The sequence below is a fragment of the Haemaphysalis longicornis genome, unplaced genomic scaffold (assembly GCF_048455015.1).
Source record: "Haemaphysalis longicornis isolate Haplotype H1 unplaced genomic scaffold, Haemaphysalis longicornis Haplotype H1 scaffold_3, whole genome shotgun sequence".
NCBI lineage: Eukaryota > Metazoa > Arthropoda > Arachnida > Ixodida > Ixodidae > Haemaphysalis > Haemaphysalis longicornis.
In genome coordinates, this window is record NW_027526335.1 from 167,127,736 (window position 1) to 167,148,967 (window position 21,232).

General features: G+C 45.9%; 1 protein-coding gene across 5 annotated transcripts in view; it reads right to left on the bottom strand.

The window, feature by feature from the left end:
- Nucleotides 1-1,286: 1,286 nt before the first annotated feature.
- LOC144175581 (proton-coupled zinc antiporter SLC30A2-like) overlaps nucleotides 1,287-21,232 on the bottom strand; it is a 112,945-nt gene continuing 92,999 nt past the window's right edge. For all 5 annotated transcript variants that reach the window (XM_077704639.1, XM_077704640.1, XM_077704641.1 and 2 more), the window contains exons 5-9: nucleotides 21,001-21,147; nucleotides 17,455-17,608; nucleotides 14,140-14,410; nucleotides 6,499-6,739; nucleotides 1,287-3,068 (exon numbers count right to left, since the gene is read on the bottom strand). In XM_077704639.1, the coding sequence (XP_077560765.1) occupies nucleotides 2,923-3,068; nucleotides 6,499-6,739; nucleotides 14,140-14,410; nucleotides 17,455-17,608; nucleotides 21,001-21,147 (959 nt within the window). In that variant the 3' untranslated portion in view covers nucleotides 1,287-2,922. The remainder of the gene's footprint in view (nucleotides 3,069-6,498; nucleotides 6,740-14,139; nucleotides 14,411-17,454; nucleotides 17,609-21,000; nucleotides 21,148-21,232) is intronic.

Genomic DNA, 21,232 nt, shown 5'->3' on the forward strand with positions numbered 1-21,232 from the left:
TCGGTGGTGGCGAGGAGGAGCGCGGAGCGTCGCTGAGTAAATCTGCTTCACTAGAATGAAAACTTGGGGGAGGGGGGGGGGGGGGGGCAGGAGGGAGACATACACCGTTTTGCAGTAAACACCAAAAGCAGCAGGTTTTCCAACCAGTGTTTTGGCATCAGCGTGTAATAAGCTTCTCAAAATGATAAATGGTCGTGATAAGACTGGCGCAAAGAAGTAGACCAACAGATAATGTACGCCGCGATTCCTTATGTTCACCGGACCACTCATAGGCTAAAAATAGTTGCTTCCAGATATGAGGGGGAGGTTGCTATATCGGCACCAAATACACTTGGTAGAGTCTGTGCCTTAGTAGACAGAAGAAAGAAAGGTAAGGAAGCTGGTAAATATGACAAGTGCTCTGTTAATCACAAGAATGAGTCTGTTCCATGTTGTGTTAGTGCTGTTTACCAAATTCTTTTGTCATGTGGTCAGGCATACTTTGGCGAGATGGGCTAGTGTTTAAATGCGCGTTTAAGAGAGACCTTTAATTCCTTGAAAGGCACACCGACATCTCATTTGTAGGATCACTGCCGTTCATGTTCCTCACGCTCCTGTCAGCCCCATTTAGATAAAACTGTTGTACTGTTCCGTCATCGCAATCAGCTTAAGCAAGAAATTATAGAGGCCTTCAACATAACCAGGCTTGGTGAAAAGTCCGTTAGTCAGGCCTACGTTTGTTTACACGTGAAAAGTGGCCTTTCTTGATTGTAGTTAAACACAAGAGCAAGATAGGATCCTTCCTTTTATCTCTTAGTGTTCGGATATGATTTTTATCCTAGCGCATGTGCAGAGTCATCGTTTTATGCGTAAATACTTCTTCGTTTTGAATAATTCTCAGTTGAGTCAGCGCTCGTCTTATCTGGTTTTGTTTGTGGTCCTGTTTTAGCGCGCTGTTTACAAAGCCATGTTGCCTTAGTACCCCAGGACATAGGTATTTGAAGATTAGCGACATACTTTCATTGGATCACGTGGGAGCTTCCTCCAATATACGTAAATTTTTCTCACCCGCCACTGTATACTTTTTTTCACCCTGAAAACAATGTGGTTCATACGTATCTTTGAATTTCCCGTTTATAACATTGCATAGGCAACGCGTCAACACGGTGATAGCAAAACTCCCAATTCAATGTCGAGCATGTCGTATGTACTTAGAATTGGCAGGTGTATCCTTGCCTTTCTCGTTGCAATGTATGTGTGAGGCCCAGCGTGTTTCGAGAGCCTCCAAATCCATAAAAGACAACAGATAAAAATGAATTATTTATATCAAGTTTGGTCGCGGAACAAACCTATAAACTTTGTACAAAATAACGAAGCCACGCAACGCACAACCGTTGGGAGGCGCCCTTGTGGCTTCGACGTTTTTCAACCTAAATACACGCTTCAACTGACAATTAACTCTAAAGCGAGATCACAGTTCCTAAGATGATCACATTCGCACTATCAGTATGCACAAAAGGCGCCGTAGTACTGCACCCAGTGCGTTGCTACACGAGTGCTTTGTATATAGATTGCAATCAAAAGTACGCTTTGTTCAATACTCCCGGAAGGGTTCTCTTGTGGGGCTTTCACACCAAACAGCGTGCTTTGTTTTGTGTTTTTAGCATCGTCTTTGCTCACAGAGGCGCCGAATCGGATACACCGTATATCATGGTCTTTACGTTTCTGAGAAGACAAAGCCGGTGAGTTGTGTACAGCTTAGCATTACTTATTTCGTGCATCAGGAACGTCGTTCAGACCGGCCACCCTGAGAATACAAAGGCGCGGGGGCATAGAAAACGTGCGCAGTTCGGTCCATAGATTGTGCAGAAAGAAAGACAATAATGCTTTGGCATCATGATTTCAAACTGCTGCTTCAATACTTATTAAGAGTGGGGAGCGAACGGATGTGTCCAAATACTTAATTCTAAGCATCTCAAGTACTTGATTCTTTGCACTAACCCGCCCACATAAAGAAACGCTGTAACTGGAATTTCTTGCACAGGTATGGATGAAATCGGGGACCAGAATATGCATCACAACCAATAATTCCCCTGAACAGTAAAACTCGGTGCACGAATAGCATTAAAAGAAGCATGCACGTTCAAATACATGTATAACCAGGAGGTGCAGAGATTGCAAAGAACGCATTGGAAAAAAGTGTTATTTTCAAACAATGTTATCTTTAAAACATACTGAATATCACTGCACTGCAGGTACTAAGCGGGAGTGCACAAAATTCGAAATTATAAGTTGTGGCCTGGCACTTCCACTTTACCCGTAACTCCTGGGTCACTCATATCTCCAACAGAGTCTGGTGTTGCGCGCACATCATTCGAAGCCGCTGAAATTGTTGTAGCGCATGGAGCTCTGAACAGACTCATCAGAGTAAATTTCACAGCTCTTCACAAAATTTGGCTATCTTCGATTCGGTACAAGTAAGTCGTCTCTATTCAATGCGCATCAAATTAAACGTCAGTTACCCAGCGCGCTAACTGGCACGGGAACTACTTAAAAAGTGAGTAAATGTTGCAGCCAAATCTATCGATAAAACGTGAAGTACTTTGGAGTAAACAATGCCAAGAGCGCACCGAACATCTTCATGACATCGACAGCCTCTAGACAAGGGTTGTTGCAAGTCCAAGAAGCACAGCTTTGAACGTCTTATCAATAACTGCCCAAACACCGACGATCGTGGAAAGAGTAATTGATGCAGCAGTACAAGCGGCATTTCCTGAACGTCGCACTTAATTAAGCACTGTGTGAGTTCGACACCACAAGAGATGTACGGGGCAAGCCGCAAGCTTCACTGGTCTTCATACGGCCTTGGCGGCATCTGCCCGTTTGGTCACCCTTCCGAGATGACGCGGTTGAAGACTCGACGATGTAAGAACCACAATGGCTTCAGTTCCGCAGGTCGTTGCACTTGGCACAGTCTTCCATGATTTCGTGGTACTCTTCCACCTGCAGCGTCAGCTCGAAGATGTCGTAGTTGGAGCGGATCATGCGCGAGCAGGATTTCAGGATCTGCATGGCGTCCTCGTTCGGCCCTGGATACGAATGAGCAAGGACGGCAATGTGATTTCATCGTAGATTAAAATTATCGATTTTACAGGGTTAGCAATCACGTGTATGTCGTTAATATTTTTATACCAAATTTTAAGACTCCTTTTGGAAAGACACATAAGGGTGGCGTCATGTTACACGTGCACGGTTCTGGGAAGGAGCGTGAACTTGATAAGCGAAACCAAAAGGGAAGTTTAAAAAATAATATCGACGGGTTACCTTAAGAATTTATTAGCAACAAATCGCAAATCCAACACTGACTTCCACCGTTCAAAGGTGGTTCAAATCAAGACGTTCGGAGTATATATTTTATTTTAGAATGCGTTACTTTTAGGCGTGGGGTGCCAGCGGTGTACTGCGCGCATTCACTGTTACCGATACGTCATAGCGCGCGGGGGTTGAAACAGTTCCTTTCACTCCGACTTGTTCGAGCGGCGCTGGCTACCAACATAAAACGCAAGGCACAATTTTATTCTCATAAATACCCCAGAAAGTGGACGGTACTGCGGAAGACGCGTATACCGAAGGTGGTGGGTTCGTTGGGGAAGGATGCTTTCCTCAACTTTCGTTATTTCAAATGCTTAAAAAATATATTTTTTATACCAGAAATAGATATATGTGATCGTACCTGGTGGCTTTCCTTTCTGTGTTCATTCAAGGAGCCCCTCATTCGAAATTTTGATTCGTGACACATGCGGGCAGTTGCATCTATTCACTTGCAATTTGAAGTCGAGGTGTGCAGGAAATTTATTCGAATTATACGAAATTAGAATTTCAAAAGGTCATTGTATAGAGTACTTACGCACAACGCTCAGTCAGCCAGCAAGTTCCGCAACGTGCCTTCACACAGATTGCCAGTTCAAAACATTGGGTGATGCTCATTTGGGAGCTGCTCTTCTGCCTTGACTACAAAAAATAAATTACAATACTCCCTAATGTGAAATTTGCGCGCAATGCCAAATGCCGTCTTCTTAGTGACTACGCATTCCAGCTGCGTCTCGGAAAGGGATCGCCGCATCAGCGAACGCATGAAGGGGACCATGCCTCGCGCAAGCCTCGGCATACCACCCTTCCCCTTACACTTCCGCCATATTTCATTCTCAGCTTTCTTGCTCGCTCCGTCTTCAGTGCCTCTCCGTCCTCTCGGTTATCTGGTAGAGCGTCGCCGCCGGGGAGCGTCATGTGCCCCTCGGCCTACCGCCCTCTCCCTCACACTTTTATCCTCCGTTTTCCTGCTGTCTGTATCCCGCCTGTCTTCGGTGTCCCCTTCGTTCGCTCGGTTACAACGAGGGGCGACTGCGCGGCGGAACCACGGGAGTGGGCGCTTAAGAGCTACACACTAAAACGTCACTTGGGGCTTGCAGACTAGTCCTAACGCGGTGTGCGCTTCTCTCGGCGAGTGTAGCAGCACGTGGTTGTATCCAGCGCCCACAATTCTCCGCGGATGTTATTATGCGACCCGTCTCTGCCCCATGGTCCACGAACATGTAACTCTCAATTAGGGCCACCCGGGAGTACATGCAGCGCTGACACTGAAGGCGTCGCTGTGTCAGTTCGCTCCCGGTACAAAGTACAAAGTTACCGGACCACAGCATCATTGAGAATTAAGCATGCTCAAATAAAGTAGAATCGAATGTATGCACATAGCTTGATCTAAATATTTCTTTCAGACCTGCAACGAGGACGACCGCGTTCCAAAGCATCGACTCGTTACTGGTTTCGCCGCTATCGAACACCGTCTTGAAGAGGCCATAAAGAAAAAATGCAGCTTTGTTTAATTTGAAGGAACCCCTTTTCGTTAACCAACTCAGCCCCATTAATTCACGAAACACGTATTTTAACAGAAAAAAAAGCAAACGCAAGAAATAATAAACCTTCACATTTTATGCTACACGACGCCAGCTAATTGATTGTGGAGTTGAACGCGCTGAAGCTAAACTTGGGATATGATCCGCGCCGTAGTGGAGGGCTCCGGAATAATTTCCACAACCTGGGATCTTTAACGTGCACCAAAATGTCGATACACGGGCGTTTCCCCTTATCGCCTCCATCTGAAAAGCAGCCTATGCGGCCGGGGCCAAACCCGCGTCAAACCCGCTCAGCAGCACAGCGCCTCAGCTACTGAGCCACCGCGGCATGTACACGACGCCAGCGGTTGCTCTTAGCCTTCAAGTCATATGATCGAACGGAACTAGAGGCCCTACTGCGATCGAACAGTCCCGTTGGATGGCGGTGCCTTTGGTGAGCAGCCGCCAAGCCAGTACAAAACGGATGCCGTTACGCCATTCAGACACAGAAAAATTGGCTAGTGATTCGCCACGTGTTGATGTGCCTTCTTTAATTTCTGGATTATTTATTTGAATTTCGCGATACAATGTTTTTATCGTTATTAAGACAACGTGGCCTTCCTAATGAACGAAATTTGTATTTTATCCTCATGGCCCATTTAGTATATGCCGAATTCACAGGAGCATCGTAATACCCGCACCCTCCCACCCCCAGAGGAAAGCACTGCATAAATTCAACAGCGGTAAGACGGGGCAGTGAAGAGTAGCAAAACACGGGCTCTGACAACAACGGCTTATTTTTATAAATACAGGCAATATATAGAGGCGAACAACACATGCATGGTTATCGCTGCGCATGGGCACTGCGACACGCGAAAAACAGACTATACAAAGCTAACAAAGCGAGAAGACGTTTGAATAATATCGACGCAGCCTACAAGTCGGACGTGGGTATGTGCTGTCTCGTCAAATATGCTGCAGTACACCCCGTTAATTCATAATTTCGGTAACCCCCAGAATTTCGGCTAACTGGGACGTGGGGTCTGGTCCCGTTCAAACTGTGCATTGTTCTATATGGCCGGAAACACCTTAATTCGGACGCATTCGGCCGCAGTTCGGTTAATTTGACCTCCCAACCATGTACACGTGGGGAAACAGCAGCTCATTCCCCCACGGCCGTGCTTCAGCTAATTCGGGTTCGCAGCAGAAACAAAAGGCGCATCTAAAAAAACTTCGACCAAGTTAGCAAAATAATGATTGTTTCACACATTACCTCCGCGAGGCAAATGACAATTACTGACTTCGAAAAAAATATTTTGGTGATGGTGAAAGCTTTTTTCAGCGGCAGTAGTCGATATAATTCGGACACTCGGATAATTCGGACATTGTCTCCATTTCCCTGAAATATAAATTAATCGGGTTCAACTGTATTTCTTCATCCATCAGGACAACGGATGGTTGGCTTACGCATGACGATCATCTGTACAAACAGATGGTCGCCATGTTTGTATTAGTCAGCAGCCGTGATTGGTGCTCTTCATACTGGCCCGTCTTAGCGCTGTTCAATTTATGAAATGTACCAACTAGTCCACCTACAACAAACTCTCCTGCAGGAAAGCGTCCTTACTGATGACGATGTGTGCCGAGAGCGCAATCTTGTCCATGGAGAGCGCCCAGATGCGCAGGTTGTGCACCATGTGCACGCCGGGCTGCTCGGCGAGCAGCGTGAGCACCTGGCGGAAGTCGATGCTGCTCGGTTTGCCCTCCATGAGCACCGTGAGCGCCTCCCGCAGGATGGCGATCGTCGACAGCAGCACCAGCACCGAGAAGAGGAACGTGCACAGCGGGTCCGCGATCCGGTACTCGGGCTGCGCACAAAGTGGCAACGTGCAGAGCACGAAGATCACTCGTGTCTTCACTCGTTGCAGGCATCCGATAAGAAAACGGTCAACAGCGCGAGGAATCGTCGGAAGCTACGCGCATGCGCATCGGACACCGTCATCGGGACACGTGCCTTTTTACTTCGGGCAACCAACGACTGGAGTTGCTGGCTTCGCTACAAAAGGGAATGGAGCACCGGCCAAGCCACATTCAGAGCGGTACCGGCGGCCGTGGTGGACACCTCGGCTAAACCGCTGTCTTCACTCGTTGCAGGTGGGGATTCAATTTTACTGCCCATTGTAATTCAGCTATTTACGGCTGCCGGACTGCTCTGAAACTTGTGTGTTACTGTAGTCGTTATCGTAGAGTTTTACTGTAGCCTGTGCATCTGTGTGTTACTGTAACCTGTGTGAAATACGCCTTAACACGATGGGAAGTAAAAAGGGTGACACTTTGACCACATTTGCACAGACACTCGCTAAAAAAGCGCCTAGCAGTATAAAAGAAGTAGTCAAGGTTTTGACAGACATGACTTCCAAATTTCTGGAGGTAATGAATGAACTAAAAAATGAAGTAAAAGAGCTGCACTCATCGAACAATTCTGTCCAGGCAGAACTTGCGTTAGTGAAAGAGGGAGTGAACTTCATGAACGGAAATTTCGAAGAATTCAAAACCGAAGTTATCACTCTCCGTAATGAACTGAAAGAGGCAAAACATATTGTCCTTGAATGCCAGAAAGAGAACCGAACACTAAGCAAAGAACTTGATGAGACGAAACAACAGCTAATTGAACTGAAGCAGTACAGCAGGAGGAGCAACCTCGAAGTGAAGGGCATACCTGTTACTGACAATGAGGATATTCCCAAGGTCGTTGAAGCAATCGCTTCGCGTTTGTCTGCACGACTGTCCAGTCACGACATAGAGGTTGCACATAGAGTGCCTACAAAGGCTAAAGGACCACCAAACATTGTTATTCAGTTTGCCTCCCGAACTACCCGAGACAGATTTTTGTTGGCAGCAAAGAAAACTCGTTTGAACGCATCGATGCTTGGATTTCAAGGGGCGAATCCCATATTTGTCAACGAACATCTATGCCCGGAGAATAAGGTTCTTCTGGGGAAGGCAATCGCAACCAAGCGCGCTAAAGGCTGGAAGTTTGCTTGGGTCTCGGACGGGAAAATACTGATGAGGAAAGCTGAAAAATCAAAAGTAGTTCACGTTACCTGTGAAGCAGATCTACAAAAAATTACTGGCACTTCTAGCATTCACCCACAAAACGAAGCAAGCTACACTAACTCTGGCCCATGATTGCTCCCAGAAAAAACATATCCGTTCTTCGCAGTAACGTCCGAAGCATAAATAAAAAACTGAACTCCCTTCTTTCTTTTATCGGTACACAAGACGAGTCGTTCGAAATCATAGCGACAACTGAAACATGGCTAAGAAAACGCGAAAATACAACAATTCCTGGCTACATGACAATATCGCAGCCACGGGACTCTCCGTTTCGTGGTGGCGGTGTGGCATTATCCGTCAAAGATAGGTTACAATACACTATCTTATCATCAGTTTCTTGTTGTTCGCCGGCACTTGAAGCGTTATTTTTGAAACTTGAATGTGGGCTCGTAGTGGGCGTTGTCTACCGACCTCCGCATTCAAGCCTTGCCGGGTTTATCGATTAAATGGAAATAATCATGTCTTCCTTAACCAAGAAAAGCAAAACTTGTGTCATAATTGCCGGAGATATGAACATTGATGCAGCTTCCAAGAATTTCATGGATTACACACTCCTTCTTCGATCGTACAACTTTCGCAACCTGATCACCGCCCCGACGCGTATAACAACGTCTTCGGCAACATCAATCGACCATGCGCTGACAAACATTGATACAGGTATAAACGGAGGGGTCTACCAAACACCAATTTCGGACCACTTGCCAATCTTCGTACAGGTTAACACACTTCCTATGGTAAAAACGCTCATGCCGACACGCAGAACCAATGTAAATTATGAATTATTCCGCAACAAGCTGTTGTTAATCAGACCGGATGATATCTATCATGAAGACGTAAATACAGAGTTCTCGAACCTGATTACTACCCTAAATGAGCTTATAGACTGCAGTAGCCGAAATGTAGCATCGTCGCAACGCTATAAACCAATTTGTCCGTGGATGACCGAAGAAATTCTAAGCATATTAAGGAAAAAGGACTATTGGTATCATAAGTGGCTGCATCATAAGGGAAACGAATATTACCTGTACCAGTTCAAATGCGCGCGTAACAAATCAGTGTCTTTAATGAGAGCCAGAAAAAAAGAATATTTTACTCGCCGCATTGAAGATGCCTCAGGGAATCCGAAAAAAATGTGGGAAGTAGTCAACGAGGTAACGAGAAATTCAAAAAAATGCTCCACCCTTCCGCCTATCGTTACCAAAGACGCCGTTAACGAATTCAATACTTTTTTCACCAATGTTGGTCCTGAACTAGCTTCGAAGCTTCCAGTCGCAAGTTTGGACAGTGTTCCTCTACCGCCAGTTGTTAACTCTTTCGCCCTTCACGAAATTGAAGCTAACGAAGTATTGTCGGTTATTGCGCAGTTGTCAACAAAGAAAGCAGTAGGCTTGGACAGCATTTCTGCAAAACTAATTAAGGAAAACAGTGATATCATAGGACCAATTTTGTGCCGTTTGTACAACCATTCCTTGCTTGAATGCACATGCCCGTCTTCCTTAAAGATAGCCAGAGTTACACCGGTATTTAAGGATGGTGATACTTCTGACCCTTCCAGCTACAGACCTATTTCTGTTCTAAGCGTTATTAATAACATATTTGAAAAAATTCTCTCTAAACGTATTCACAATTTGCTAAATAAATATAATATTATTTGCCCGCAGCAACATGGATTTCGTCCGAAGCATTCCACTAGCTCAGCCGTCATTACACTCACCCAGTCTATCAATAGTGCCCTAGACACCAACAAACTAGCTGCTGTTATTTTTCTAGATATAAAGAAGGCGTTCGACACGGTGAACCACGACATCTTGCTAAACAAATTAAAAATATACGGGTTTCGTGGTAGGGTGCTTGAATTTTTTGCTAGCTATCTTACAAACCGTCAACAAGTTGTCTCAATGAAAAATGTGACGTCATCTATGCAGTACCTGCGAACAGGAGTACCGCAGGGCTCTACTCTTGGTCCGCTATTTTTTTCCCTTTACGTGAATGACTTGCCTCAGATATTAACCTCAGCCAACTCTATCATGTACGCTGATGACACTGCCATTATAATTACTGCCAAACATACTACCGAACTCGAAAGCATCGCAAACGCTGAGCTGAAAGCAATCTCAGACTGGTATCTGAGGAACAAATTGACAGTCAACACAAAGAAAACTAAGTATGTACTTTTCCAGTCGCGAAACCGATCTCTCGGTTTGGCTGATATCAGATTAGCTATTTGCCAAGCACAGCTTGAATCAACCAACTGTTTTACGTACCTCGGTGTCAGCTTAGATAAACATATACACTGGGAACATCACGTCGACGCGGTTTGCGCGAAGATTGCGTCTGGCTGCTCTGCTCTGATCCAGTTGCGTGAATACTTCGACACCGATGTTCTGCGACTCCTATACTTCACGTTAGTGCACACTCATCTTACGTATTGCATCGAGTCGTGGGGCTGGACATACAATACTTACCTAGAGCGCCTGAGGCGAGCGCAAAAACGAGCTCTTAGAATAATTACGCGTTCTGGCTACTCTTGACCCAGCAAGTCGCTGTTTACTGAACTACGCGTCTTACCATTTGATCTACTTCGCGAGAAAAAAACTGCTGAATGTATCCACAACATAATAAGAAACAACCTTCCGTTTGACGTGTCTACACTTAATACTCCTACACGCGCAACACGGGGCCATACCTTTGGAAACTTTAACTCAGCCATAAAAAGAAATGTGTACGGTGCGCGTATGCTAGAATTTACTGGTGTAAAGATCTGGAACAGCCTGCCGCATGACGTAAAAGTTGCTAACAAATTTTCTGTTGCAATAAAAACGCACTACCTTAAAATGAATGACGCACTTTGAGTTCATGCTTGCAGCTATTATTTGTACGTTTTCTCACACTTATACCCCATTATCGAATGACATGATTATTCTTATACAATGTGATGGCATCCTGAATTTTAAGTGATTCTGGTGCTTTATTATGATGTATTCATTGTAACCTGCGTGACAAATGCAATTGCCGTTGTTACTGCTGAAAAAATTCAACGTGTTCTTGCTTATTTCACTGGCTTTTAGAATTGTATTCATTCAAGAAATATGTGCTTTAACAAGTGTTTAGAGTGTCTTTACCGTTTTTTTTAATTTACTATTGACGATGTGTACTGACATGCGTGTCTGCAATTCTTGCATTTTTTTATTGGGCCCCTTACTAGCCGCTGGCTATGGGTCCAAACAGTTTTTGGGTATGTTTTGTAGCGCCACATAGAACAATAAATCGAATTGAATTGACCTATATAAAAAAAAAGATTAGCAGAGGTAAAGGGCCGTACACATGTGCGGCGAGCGACGCGTTTCCGCGCCCGTTTTCTCTCTCCGTTAACCGGTCCGGCAGCGCTCAGGGACACGCATAAAGTCCGTTCTACATGGTGCGATTTTCCCTGCGATTTCGCAGATGCTGCCCCGCTAGTCCGGCAAAATGAGCTTTTTTCGTTGCTGCGGCAAAGTGCCAAATGTTTGGTAAGGTCCAGGATCCCCTGCGAACGCCACTCGTGCGGCGTGGAGGTGCCGGACCTGCGGTCGATAGGAACGCAGCTAGGTGAACATCACGGCATCACAATCGGCACGCTCAGCAACCAAATGGCGTCGCAGGCGTGGGTGCACCAAAGCAAACGCACGTGTGTTCACAGCACCATGTCGCGCTCCGTTTTCAAGGAATGCTTAATCGGTGCTCGCGCATGTGGCGAACATCACTGCAGGGAACAAGTACAGAAGAATTCAGGAACCGTCCGAGGTATACCGAGGTGTGCTTGGCACGCACAACAAGCGAACCCAGGGTTGGTTGCTGTGTTTGTCTTCTCTGCTATGTGTGCGTATGTTGATAAATAATTGGCGAATGTTACATGAAAACGCAAACAAACTCGTATTTACTGCAAAACAGGCTGAAACAATTCGTTTACAAAGTTAAATAAACCGTTTTTTAAACCACAACAAGCTTTGCTCGTGGCAGACTTAATTCGGTCTGCAAAAAAATGTGCCTCTGAAATGCGAAAATCGCGACGTTCGCAAGTCATGTAGACGACATTTCCAGGCATTGCGAGCTTCGCAAGTGCGAATGTTCGTTCTACCGAATTCGCAGACGAAAAACGCACCAGTAGAAGGGGCTTGAAGTGGGCGACACATGAGCGGAGAGGGACGCGTATTCGCACTCTGGAAACTGGTCTGGTGGCGGCCAGCAGCACACATGAATGCTACAGGACCGGGGAAGAACGGAGAGGGGAAGAACGCGCGCCGGAACGCGTCGCTCTCCGCACATGTGTCCCCCGCTTAAGAGAGCGACAAGACCGGTTCTGGAGAAGGGGAAAAAGCGTGTGAAAACGCGTCGCTCACCGCACACGTGTTTCTTCCTTAAAAGGTGCAGAAGGATGAACATTTGGGCAAGTTGGTACTGGTTAAACATCCTCGAATAATGGCGTAAATACGCAGACACTAGGGGAAGAAATTGGCAGGTGCCAGGAGCGTCCTCCTGGCACCTGCCAATTTCTTCATCCAGTATTTGTGTATTGAGGCTGTTGTTCGAAGATGTTTAATCTCAAAAGGGGTTCAGTAATGGGCATTCAACCAGTTATCGACTGAACTCGCCCAGCTGGCGTATCTCCGAACTGCACCTACGTTCACCTCTGAACAAAATTGAGGAAAGATTGTTGAAGGGCCATCGCGTACGTTTTGAGAACATACACTTTTTTTGCACTAGAACTGCTATGAAATCGTGAACCTTGCACCAAACAAAAGCCCGAACGTGAGGCGCAAACAGGGGATTAACTGAACACGGCCGTATACGGGTTGTTCCTCCCCTTCAGCCCCTCTCTGTACACATTGGCTCTACGTATTTTAAGGTGCATATCATTGAGAAACCCAAACTCGTGTAGGTGTCTTTATGCTCTGTCGCTTTATATACTCCCCGTCCCGAAAGTTATCAGCCAGTCATGCTCCGTCATCCGAAATGCGATGACAAATCTTTGTTTAGTGTTCTTTAAGATGTTCGCTCCGGAAACGGGCGTTGCGTTCTTCAATCTCTGTGCTGCCATATCTACAAAACTAAAAAGGGAGTGTGAAGGGAGTGAGTGTGTGTGAAAAAGTAAAATGGAGTGTGAAGAGAGTGGAGGGCCAGTAGGCGGCAGAAGAGGATGGATCGGGAATGATGTCGGTGAATGGCCGGTAATGAAGAGCAACCAAAGGAGCGACAGGCAGCCAGTGCCACTGCTAAAGGTAGTAATCATGATTACTGAGACGGTTAGACCGCAAATCACAGTTGGCACGGTGTGCGAAGGGCGTGCGAGAAAAACTGTGTTGCGGGCTCCTCAAGCCGGATCAAGGCGTGCTCTTCGGGCCGAACATAAAGTTTCCGAGGCGGAAGGAACCAGATTCGTGTGAATTCTAGGAGACACAGATACAGCGGTGTCTTTTAGACACCTACATATAGATGAATGATTATGTTTTATTGCTCTAATTTCTCACAATGCGTGACTGAGCATCAAGCTTTCGACTGCGACGTTTCTTTTTACTATTTTTAACTACACTTTGCATGGGTCGTAAGTAATTTCTTGAATATTTCCACGTGTATAGCGATAATTAAACGCTGACGCCGGGACGGTTCGCAGAAGATGAACTTGCCTGACAATCGTAGCCCTCGCTCCCATAGAACCTTTTTAGAACCAACATTAAGTCAAAAAATGCTTTGGAGGGGAAAAAGAAGCACCATTCCGTAATTTGATACTGTTCTTGCCTTCATTCTGACCTCCAAATGAGCCAATGTCTACGTTTCAAGTGAAACGTGCATGCTACTACGATCCATACCAGTATTGGAGAAAGAGAAACGAGTCCCTCGTCCTTGCAAGTAGCACTAGCAAGGAATTTTTCTGAGATTTGTTTGCAGCTCCTGTTATTGTGTTCGGTACAGACGAACATGCACGGAGGCATTCTGGAGAGAGGGTAGAAGTCACGCAACAGTAAGTCGAGTTCGCAGACTCGCCAGTTCCCTTATATCATACATTACCCAGGACACACGTGATTTTAGCGAGCGCACTTGAAACGTGCGTACTCGAATGAAGCGTTGAAGAGTACGTGCTCCGGCATGCGGCGAATCTGCCCAGTGTGCTCACCTTGAAGAAGATTATGAGGGCCGCCACGAACACTCCGAGGCTCTGGAGGAAGTCGCCGATGACGTGGATGAGTGCTGCACGGACGTTGATGTTCCCCGAACCTCGCGACGATCTAACAGCTGCGCGCTGTGGCGAGGCCTTCTCCATGTCGATGGACCCGTTGCAGTCGGTTTTCACGGCCAGAGCGCCGTGGTCGGAGTGTTCGCTACCGCCGTGCCCTCCGTGCGAGTGGCCATGCGGGACGCCGCCAACTTGTAGGGAGACACCCATGCTGCGAGAAGATGCACCAGCATTTCTCTCTTGCTATTCTCTGAGGTTTCACTCGAGGAACCGTTTACCGTGTCAACCTTTTAAGCAATACCTTTGGGGGTAATTAAGTACACCAGGGCATCATGTTAGAGCGCGACCAGAAAGTTCATGTTCCCGAGAAACGGCTCCACCTTTTTAAACATGTTATGTGCATATGCTATTATTCCGGTGTAAGGAGCGTTTATTTCTAGTCCAAGATGAGGAATCCGGCACAGAAACTGGGCTCCAAAGACCACCACAGTTAAGGGAGCTTCATACTTTTCCACGCCAATCAAAAGGATTTCCAGCTATTGGATATGTGCCCACCCCGGATGCATATATCCAATCGATATGAACTGTTACAGTACGTACTAGAATGTAACATGCCTTATAAAATTTAATTTGTTCAGAATATCTGCCACTCTTAAAACAAATTATACACGTTGACCCGCTGAGAGGTTGTGAAATATTGCCATGTTAGGCACTTTTTAGATTGATTTTATTAGTCGCTATGGGTTAGCTTTCGTAACTAGATTTTAAATACCGGCTTGGGATTACCATGGTCACGAATGACGGCTGTAACTCGTCTTCTACTGAACATATATTTAGCCGAGCGAAACCGAATTTCGCCCCTAGGGCACATAACATTTCCAAGGTTACGACTATTTATTAACAAAAATAATAAGCGGTTGCTACATAAACCGAATGGTGCCATCGTCACACCCCAAGACGGGAATTAGGCTGCATTGTTTCTTAGAAAACAGTTTTAAATGGAGTTGTTATTGATTGATTGTAGGGTTTAACGCGCCGACGCAACGCAGGCGATGAGGCGCGCCGTAGTGGAGGGCTCCGGATTAATTTTGACCACCTGGGGATCTTTAACGGGCGCCGGAGTTGTTATGCGGATTTACTCGAGCGAATTACGGCGCGTCTTTACAGCGTAATCAAAATGTAGCCTTGAAAAGTTTCATTAAGGATTAACGATCAAAGATTGCCCAGCCCGGTTGTTTTAACAACATTACGCGAACATTAAATAACTTCTGCTGCCTTTTCTTCCCACATTAACCTTGCAAATTGTTATTTTTTACTCGAATTATTAACCACCTCCGCTCTCTTTTCAGTATTACGGGTGCTTTCAGTTGACAGTGACAGTGTCCGCACTTCAAAAGAACATTTTACCATGCAGACAACTTACGAAGATGTTTACGAGCTGCAAGTGCTTTTCCCAATTCCATCTTTTGTCGCGCTAAGCCTGCCCAAAAATAACTAATTCTTTTAGCCAGATAAGCTCAGCTGCACGAAACAATTCTTAGAAGAACCTACACCAAATTTAAAACTGTCGACTACTCTTTGCTTTGAACAATAAGAACAACCCAATTTCACCGTGAATTTTTCGTTGTACACATGAGGCACTTCATAAGTAGATTTGCCTAGTACATCCAACCTTTTTTTCCTTCCCTTCGAATTAGTGGCTCCACGTTCCACTGTACTGACACTTCATCCAGCCTTGACCGCACGCTTTAGGCTATTGGAGACATTACTTTGTGTGCTATTCCGACACATCGGCAATCTTCAAAATAGATTCAATAGCTTCATTCATTTTCGCGGGATGAAATAAACTGCAAACAGCACAAACACTTCATAAATGACCCTTTGTTTCCAGTTTCAGGTCTCGCCTGAACACCGTATCGTCTTCGCTGTGCAAGTAAACGAATGTTATGAATGGACTTAGCACAATAACCCTTTTTTAGCTTGAAACCGCACTTCTGTAATATATGCTACCTTAGCACATGTACGTTAGGTAACCCTGTGCACCAAGTGTAAAGTCACGGAGGCGTCGTTTCGTTCCAAACGGCGTTTGCACTTTTAGCTTCGAGCACACTGATCAAACCAGTTACACAGATGTTACTTCATCGCTTATGCAGAGCAGAATAATATATACGTCGGGCCTTGCGCAGAGACCATGGAAGCGAGCCTTCAACTGCAATGGAACGGTAAATTTATGCCTACTGAAATGGTCGTCTTCTGGTAGTTTGTTATAGCAGGGAATACGCCGATGACAGCATTACAGTTCGAACAGAATGGCTATGTAAATGGTGGCACAAGTTGTAGACAGGCCCGCTTCAAGGACCAGGAGAAGCCTTAGGATGAGGTGCCATCATAACTAAGGCGAGCCTGTTGATGATGTCTGGGCACCCGCAGGGTGGGGGTTTCCTCAAGAAAGGGATAGCCTGGTTTGCAGCTGGCCTCCCGGGCCCTCTCCACCAGGCTACGCTGGAAGGAGAGGTCGGAGCTGGTCAGCTGTGCCACCCACTTCTCGTGTGGGAGTAAGGGCCGGGGTTTGAAGACTTTCCCGTAAAATGTACAGGAAGACCGCAGAATGTGGCCTTGCGCGTAATAGCAGGAACAAACAAAGAGCTGCCTTCCTATTCGCGCTTTCAGATATACCGGAAATCAGCGCCAAGCAGGGCATGCCAATGCGCGTGCACACACTTCACCAAGAAGGATACGCTGTACGGGCTAAAGGAGTGGACCACCCAGCACAGTATCGGAAAGTGCAGCGTGCAAAAATCACAAATTTATCCCTACTATGCATTCACTACGGCAGTCGAAAGTTGATTGATTGATTGAAGGGTTTAACGCGCCGACGCAACGCAGGCGATGAGGCGCGCCGAAGTGGAGGGCTCCGGATTAATTTTGACCACCTGGGAATCTTTATCGTGCGCCGAAATCTCGCACACACGGGCGTTTTTGCTTTTCGCCTCCATCAGAAAAGCAGCCGCCGCGGCCGGGAATCGAACCCGCGACCTCATGCTCAGCAGCGCAACGCCTTAGCCACTGAGCCACCGCGGCGGGTGGCAGTCGAAAGTTGTCGCGCTCACCTTTACAGACATCACGACACAGCATGGTCTTGCCGCACTCTCCAATCTAGTAGAGTACATCAGGTAGGCTTAGCAGCAGCCTTTCAGCTTTTGAAAGGCCTTGTTACAGACAACGTGTTTACTGGACGTTAGCGCGTGAACTCACATGATGTTGACAAGTATTCCGACGCCAGCAGTGATGAGCATAATGGTGGCGTTGATTTCGTACTCCTCTAGGATGATCCTCTGCACAGCCATGTACACCAGTACTCCCGTTACGACCCATATTAGCAGCACAGACGTGACGGCACCGATGACCTCTGTGGAAAGAGAAACAAGAAGAAGAACTAAGGTATGGCTGATGAATAGGAAGCTAATTTTAAAGCTGAACACGACCACTAAATCTTCACTTTCACCGCGTCCCTAACAACCGTTTATTTTGTAGAAACTACGAAGCCTAACTTTTATTTTCTGCTGAGTCGCTTTCACAGGGATCCATGGAGGTAATCCTGCCTGCTTTTTTCGGGCGCGTACATTTGGCCATGGGGGAGGAAGAAAAAAAATTCCTTCGGAACGCAGAGTCCTCTGTCAGCGGGGCCCACTGACAGAGAGGAGAGACTTCTACGGGTATTAATGCGTAGCATTCTTTTCCACGTACTTCCATAGCCTGGACATTGTAACCACCTGCATTCGCGCAAAAATGAATTGGTGGAATTAAGACATTTAACCGTTATAATAGCGTAAATGAAGGTCGAATAGATTTTGAAAAACCATAAAAAATAAGGAAAACAGAAAAATTAAAAATTCTACAGAAATGTGCTAACGAAATAAAAATAAATGGGAATCTTGTTCTCCTCCTCAACAATTAAATTAAAAAAACAACTTAATTAAAAACAACTGGAAAAGAACGTTGGAAATACGAATTAAAATACCAAAACGCGCCAATCCTGCACTAACGTTCGCATCTACGGAAAAATACGCTTTAGCGAAGTGTAAATGGTATAAATTTCCATCATTGGAGAGAAGGAGCAAAAGAAACCTTCGAACAATAAAATATCCCAAAGTATTTCGCCACCCATAGTTAAATCTGACTGTAATGTACTCACCGTGTATGCCAGCGGGCTAATAATGCTATGCCTTAGTCGAAGATTCTTTAAATTTCTGCACATTTCTTCGACCGGGATGGTTTCCGTGGAGTGTTTTTTTTTTTCCGGTGAGTGTCTTAACTTCAAAGTGGAGTGTTTTGGTTGCACCATACCTCACTCGAGTTTCCCGCGGGGGTGTTTCCAGAATGGTGTTTCACAAGGTGTTTACATCGGAGTGCACCTGACTGACATCGGTGTTTATCGGCTTTCACTCATCTAGCACGCATGCGAGGTGCTTCAATGTTGTAACAAGCGCGGTGAACCGCAACTCCCCTCCTCGCGGCTCGCTCGATTGCGGTGGGTTTTTTACGTCGTTAGAATACACTGTCATCAATTATCTCAAAACACAGTATACATTAACAACCACAGTTTGTCCGTGAATTGACGAAATTCACCCCAAATATTTGCAACCGCTGCGCCCTCATGTCGCCCCAATCTCTTTAATTGTGGAGTTACTGAGTAGCGAAGCTATCATCACCGTCTTCATTAGCGTCCCTATCACGATCATCAACCAGCTCGCGCTAAGAACTCGCTTGTCACACGGCCTGGAGCGTGCCGTGTTCTACACTGCTGGTCCACCACCGCGGCGCAGCTGCTTAAAGAAATAAATGTAGGCTTGGCCCCTTCTCGTCGTCGGCCACCTACAACTTGTGCTAGTTGCCTGCTTCACTCAACATTTTGTCGCAACCGTTGGCACCGCCTCTGTACGACCTCCTGCGTGAGTAACACCTGCTGAACGCACGCTTTGTCGTGGCCGTGTCCTCATTTGCTCTGCAGTGAAATTAACGCTTCCTTATAGCTGTGTGTATTGCAGAAGCTCTAGCTGCGACTGATTTGCGCACCTTAGTACAGGAGTGTGTTAGCAAGTTGTAGGTGCATTTATTGACGAGACGTGTTCGCGTATAGATGGGCCCCAGCAGCGTTTATGGACATTTTTTGAGATGAGAAAGGTGGCTTTAGTAGCTGATAAATTTTCTAAGTGTCCGTATACCGCCACCAACTTCGCGTCTTGCTTCTCAAGTACGGCTTCAGAAAACTGAATATATTTATCCTTCAAGCACTGCATGGCGTTATGTCCACACCGCATTCCAGATATATTGAAGAAACGTTTCTAACACATTTCTATGACTGCCACAAACTCATTTTGCCGGTTTCTGTCCACGCTTAGCAAGAAAACCTTCATCGACACATCTTGAGTATTCAAATTTCTGACACCTATTGCTCATAACTGCACCATGCAGACCAATGCAAACCTCTCCACTAGCTGGGAAATGGTTTCAGGCGATTTTCGTCTGCCTGGGCTCGAAACAAATGTCAGCCCTAATCATACCAAATTTTCGAATCCCGCGCTTCCATTGCATATCCCCTGGAGCACCGTCTCGCATGTCTCATCAATCCGTTGATTAGCTTTGGGAATATCTCAATTATTGTATAATATTCACTGCAATAAATACTTGCTCCCAGCCTATGTTGCCAGACTCAGTGGTGTAATTACAATACTTTTTTCCATTATTTTATTCATTGCATAAATACGAAGAATTTTATAACGCCCTTTCGTAGTGCACATCGATCTCTGCGTTGGTAGAAACCTATTGTATTGACCATGTTTGTTGCCATCGATATCTCAATAAATTTGTTCTCTAATAGACGTTCAACTCCTTTGTTCCGGGAGCGGCCAATCATTGTACTTCACTAGCAGCACTATAATTGATGCAGTAGGCAGGGTAAACTGCGCATGCGCGACAATGTCAACTTTATGCGCCTGTTTTGTTACGATATGGAGAATTAAATGGGCGACACTCAGTTTCCTGACTTTTGCGTTTTACCGATTGTTCAGGAACCACATTTGTCATTGATTGATTGATTGATTGATTGATTGATTGATTGATTGATTGATTGATTGATTGATTGATTGATTGATTGATTGATTGATTTTATGGTTTAACGCGCCGACGCCATGGAGGCGATGAGGCGCGCCGCAGTGCAGGGCACCGGATTAATTTCGACCACCTGGGGATCCTTAACAAGCACCGAAATCTCGTACAAACGAGCGTTTTTGCTTTTCGCCTCCATCAGAAAAGCGGCCGCCGCGGTCGGGAATTGAACCCGCGACCTCTTGCTCAGCAGCGTAACGCCTTAACCGCTGAGCCACCGCGGCGGGTACATTTGTCATTATCAATAACTTTATTGAGAACAAATTAAATATGTATATTCACTGCCGAGCGGTGGTTGGGGTCCTCATTGCAAGGCTCCGTGGGATCTTGCCACCAATCTAACTTGTTTAATCAGTTTCCCATGAAGCTCCATGTCTGAGCTGGCAATTGCTGCCTCCTATTGATCTTGTTTCTCCCGTCGTGTTGTACTGCCTGTTCATGTAACCGTGTCATCCCGTGTAACATGGTGCAGTGTGGATTTACTGCGGCCATTTACGGCAAGTGTATCGATAACGTTGCATATATATTAAGCTGTACGTAAGCAGCTTTAGATGAGAGTTCACTTGAATTAGTCGTCATGATATAGATTCTTCTGTGCGCCAACTGATTCTTCTGTGCGCCAACTGTACTCACCTGCTCGATACCAGCCGAAACTCATACGCTTGGTTGCCGGCCGGTGGGCCAGCCAAATGGAGAACAGGCTGATCATGAAGCTCGCGAAGTCGGTAAGCAGGTGCGCAGCGTCTGTTGCAATGGCCAGACTGTTGGCGAGGAGGCCACCTATAGGCAAAGCATGAGCAAGAAAAGGGGTGTCGATTCGCAATGCAGACATTAGTGGCCCAGGTCTTCAGAACTATTTGCATTA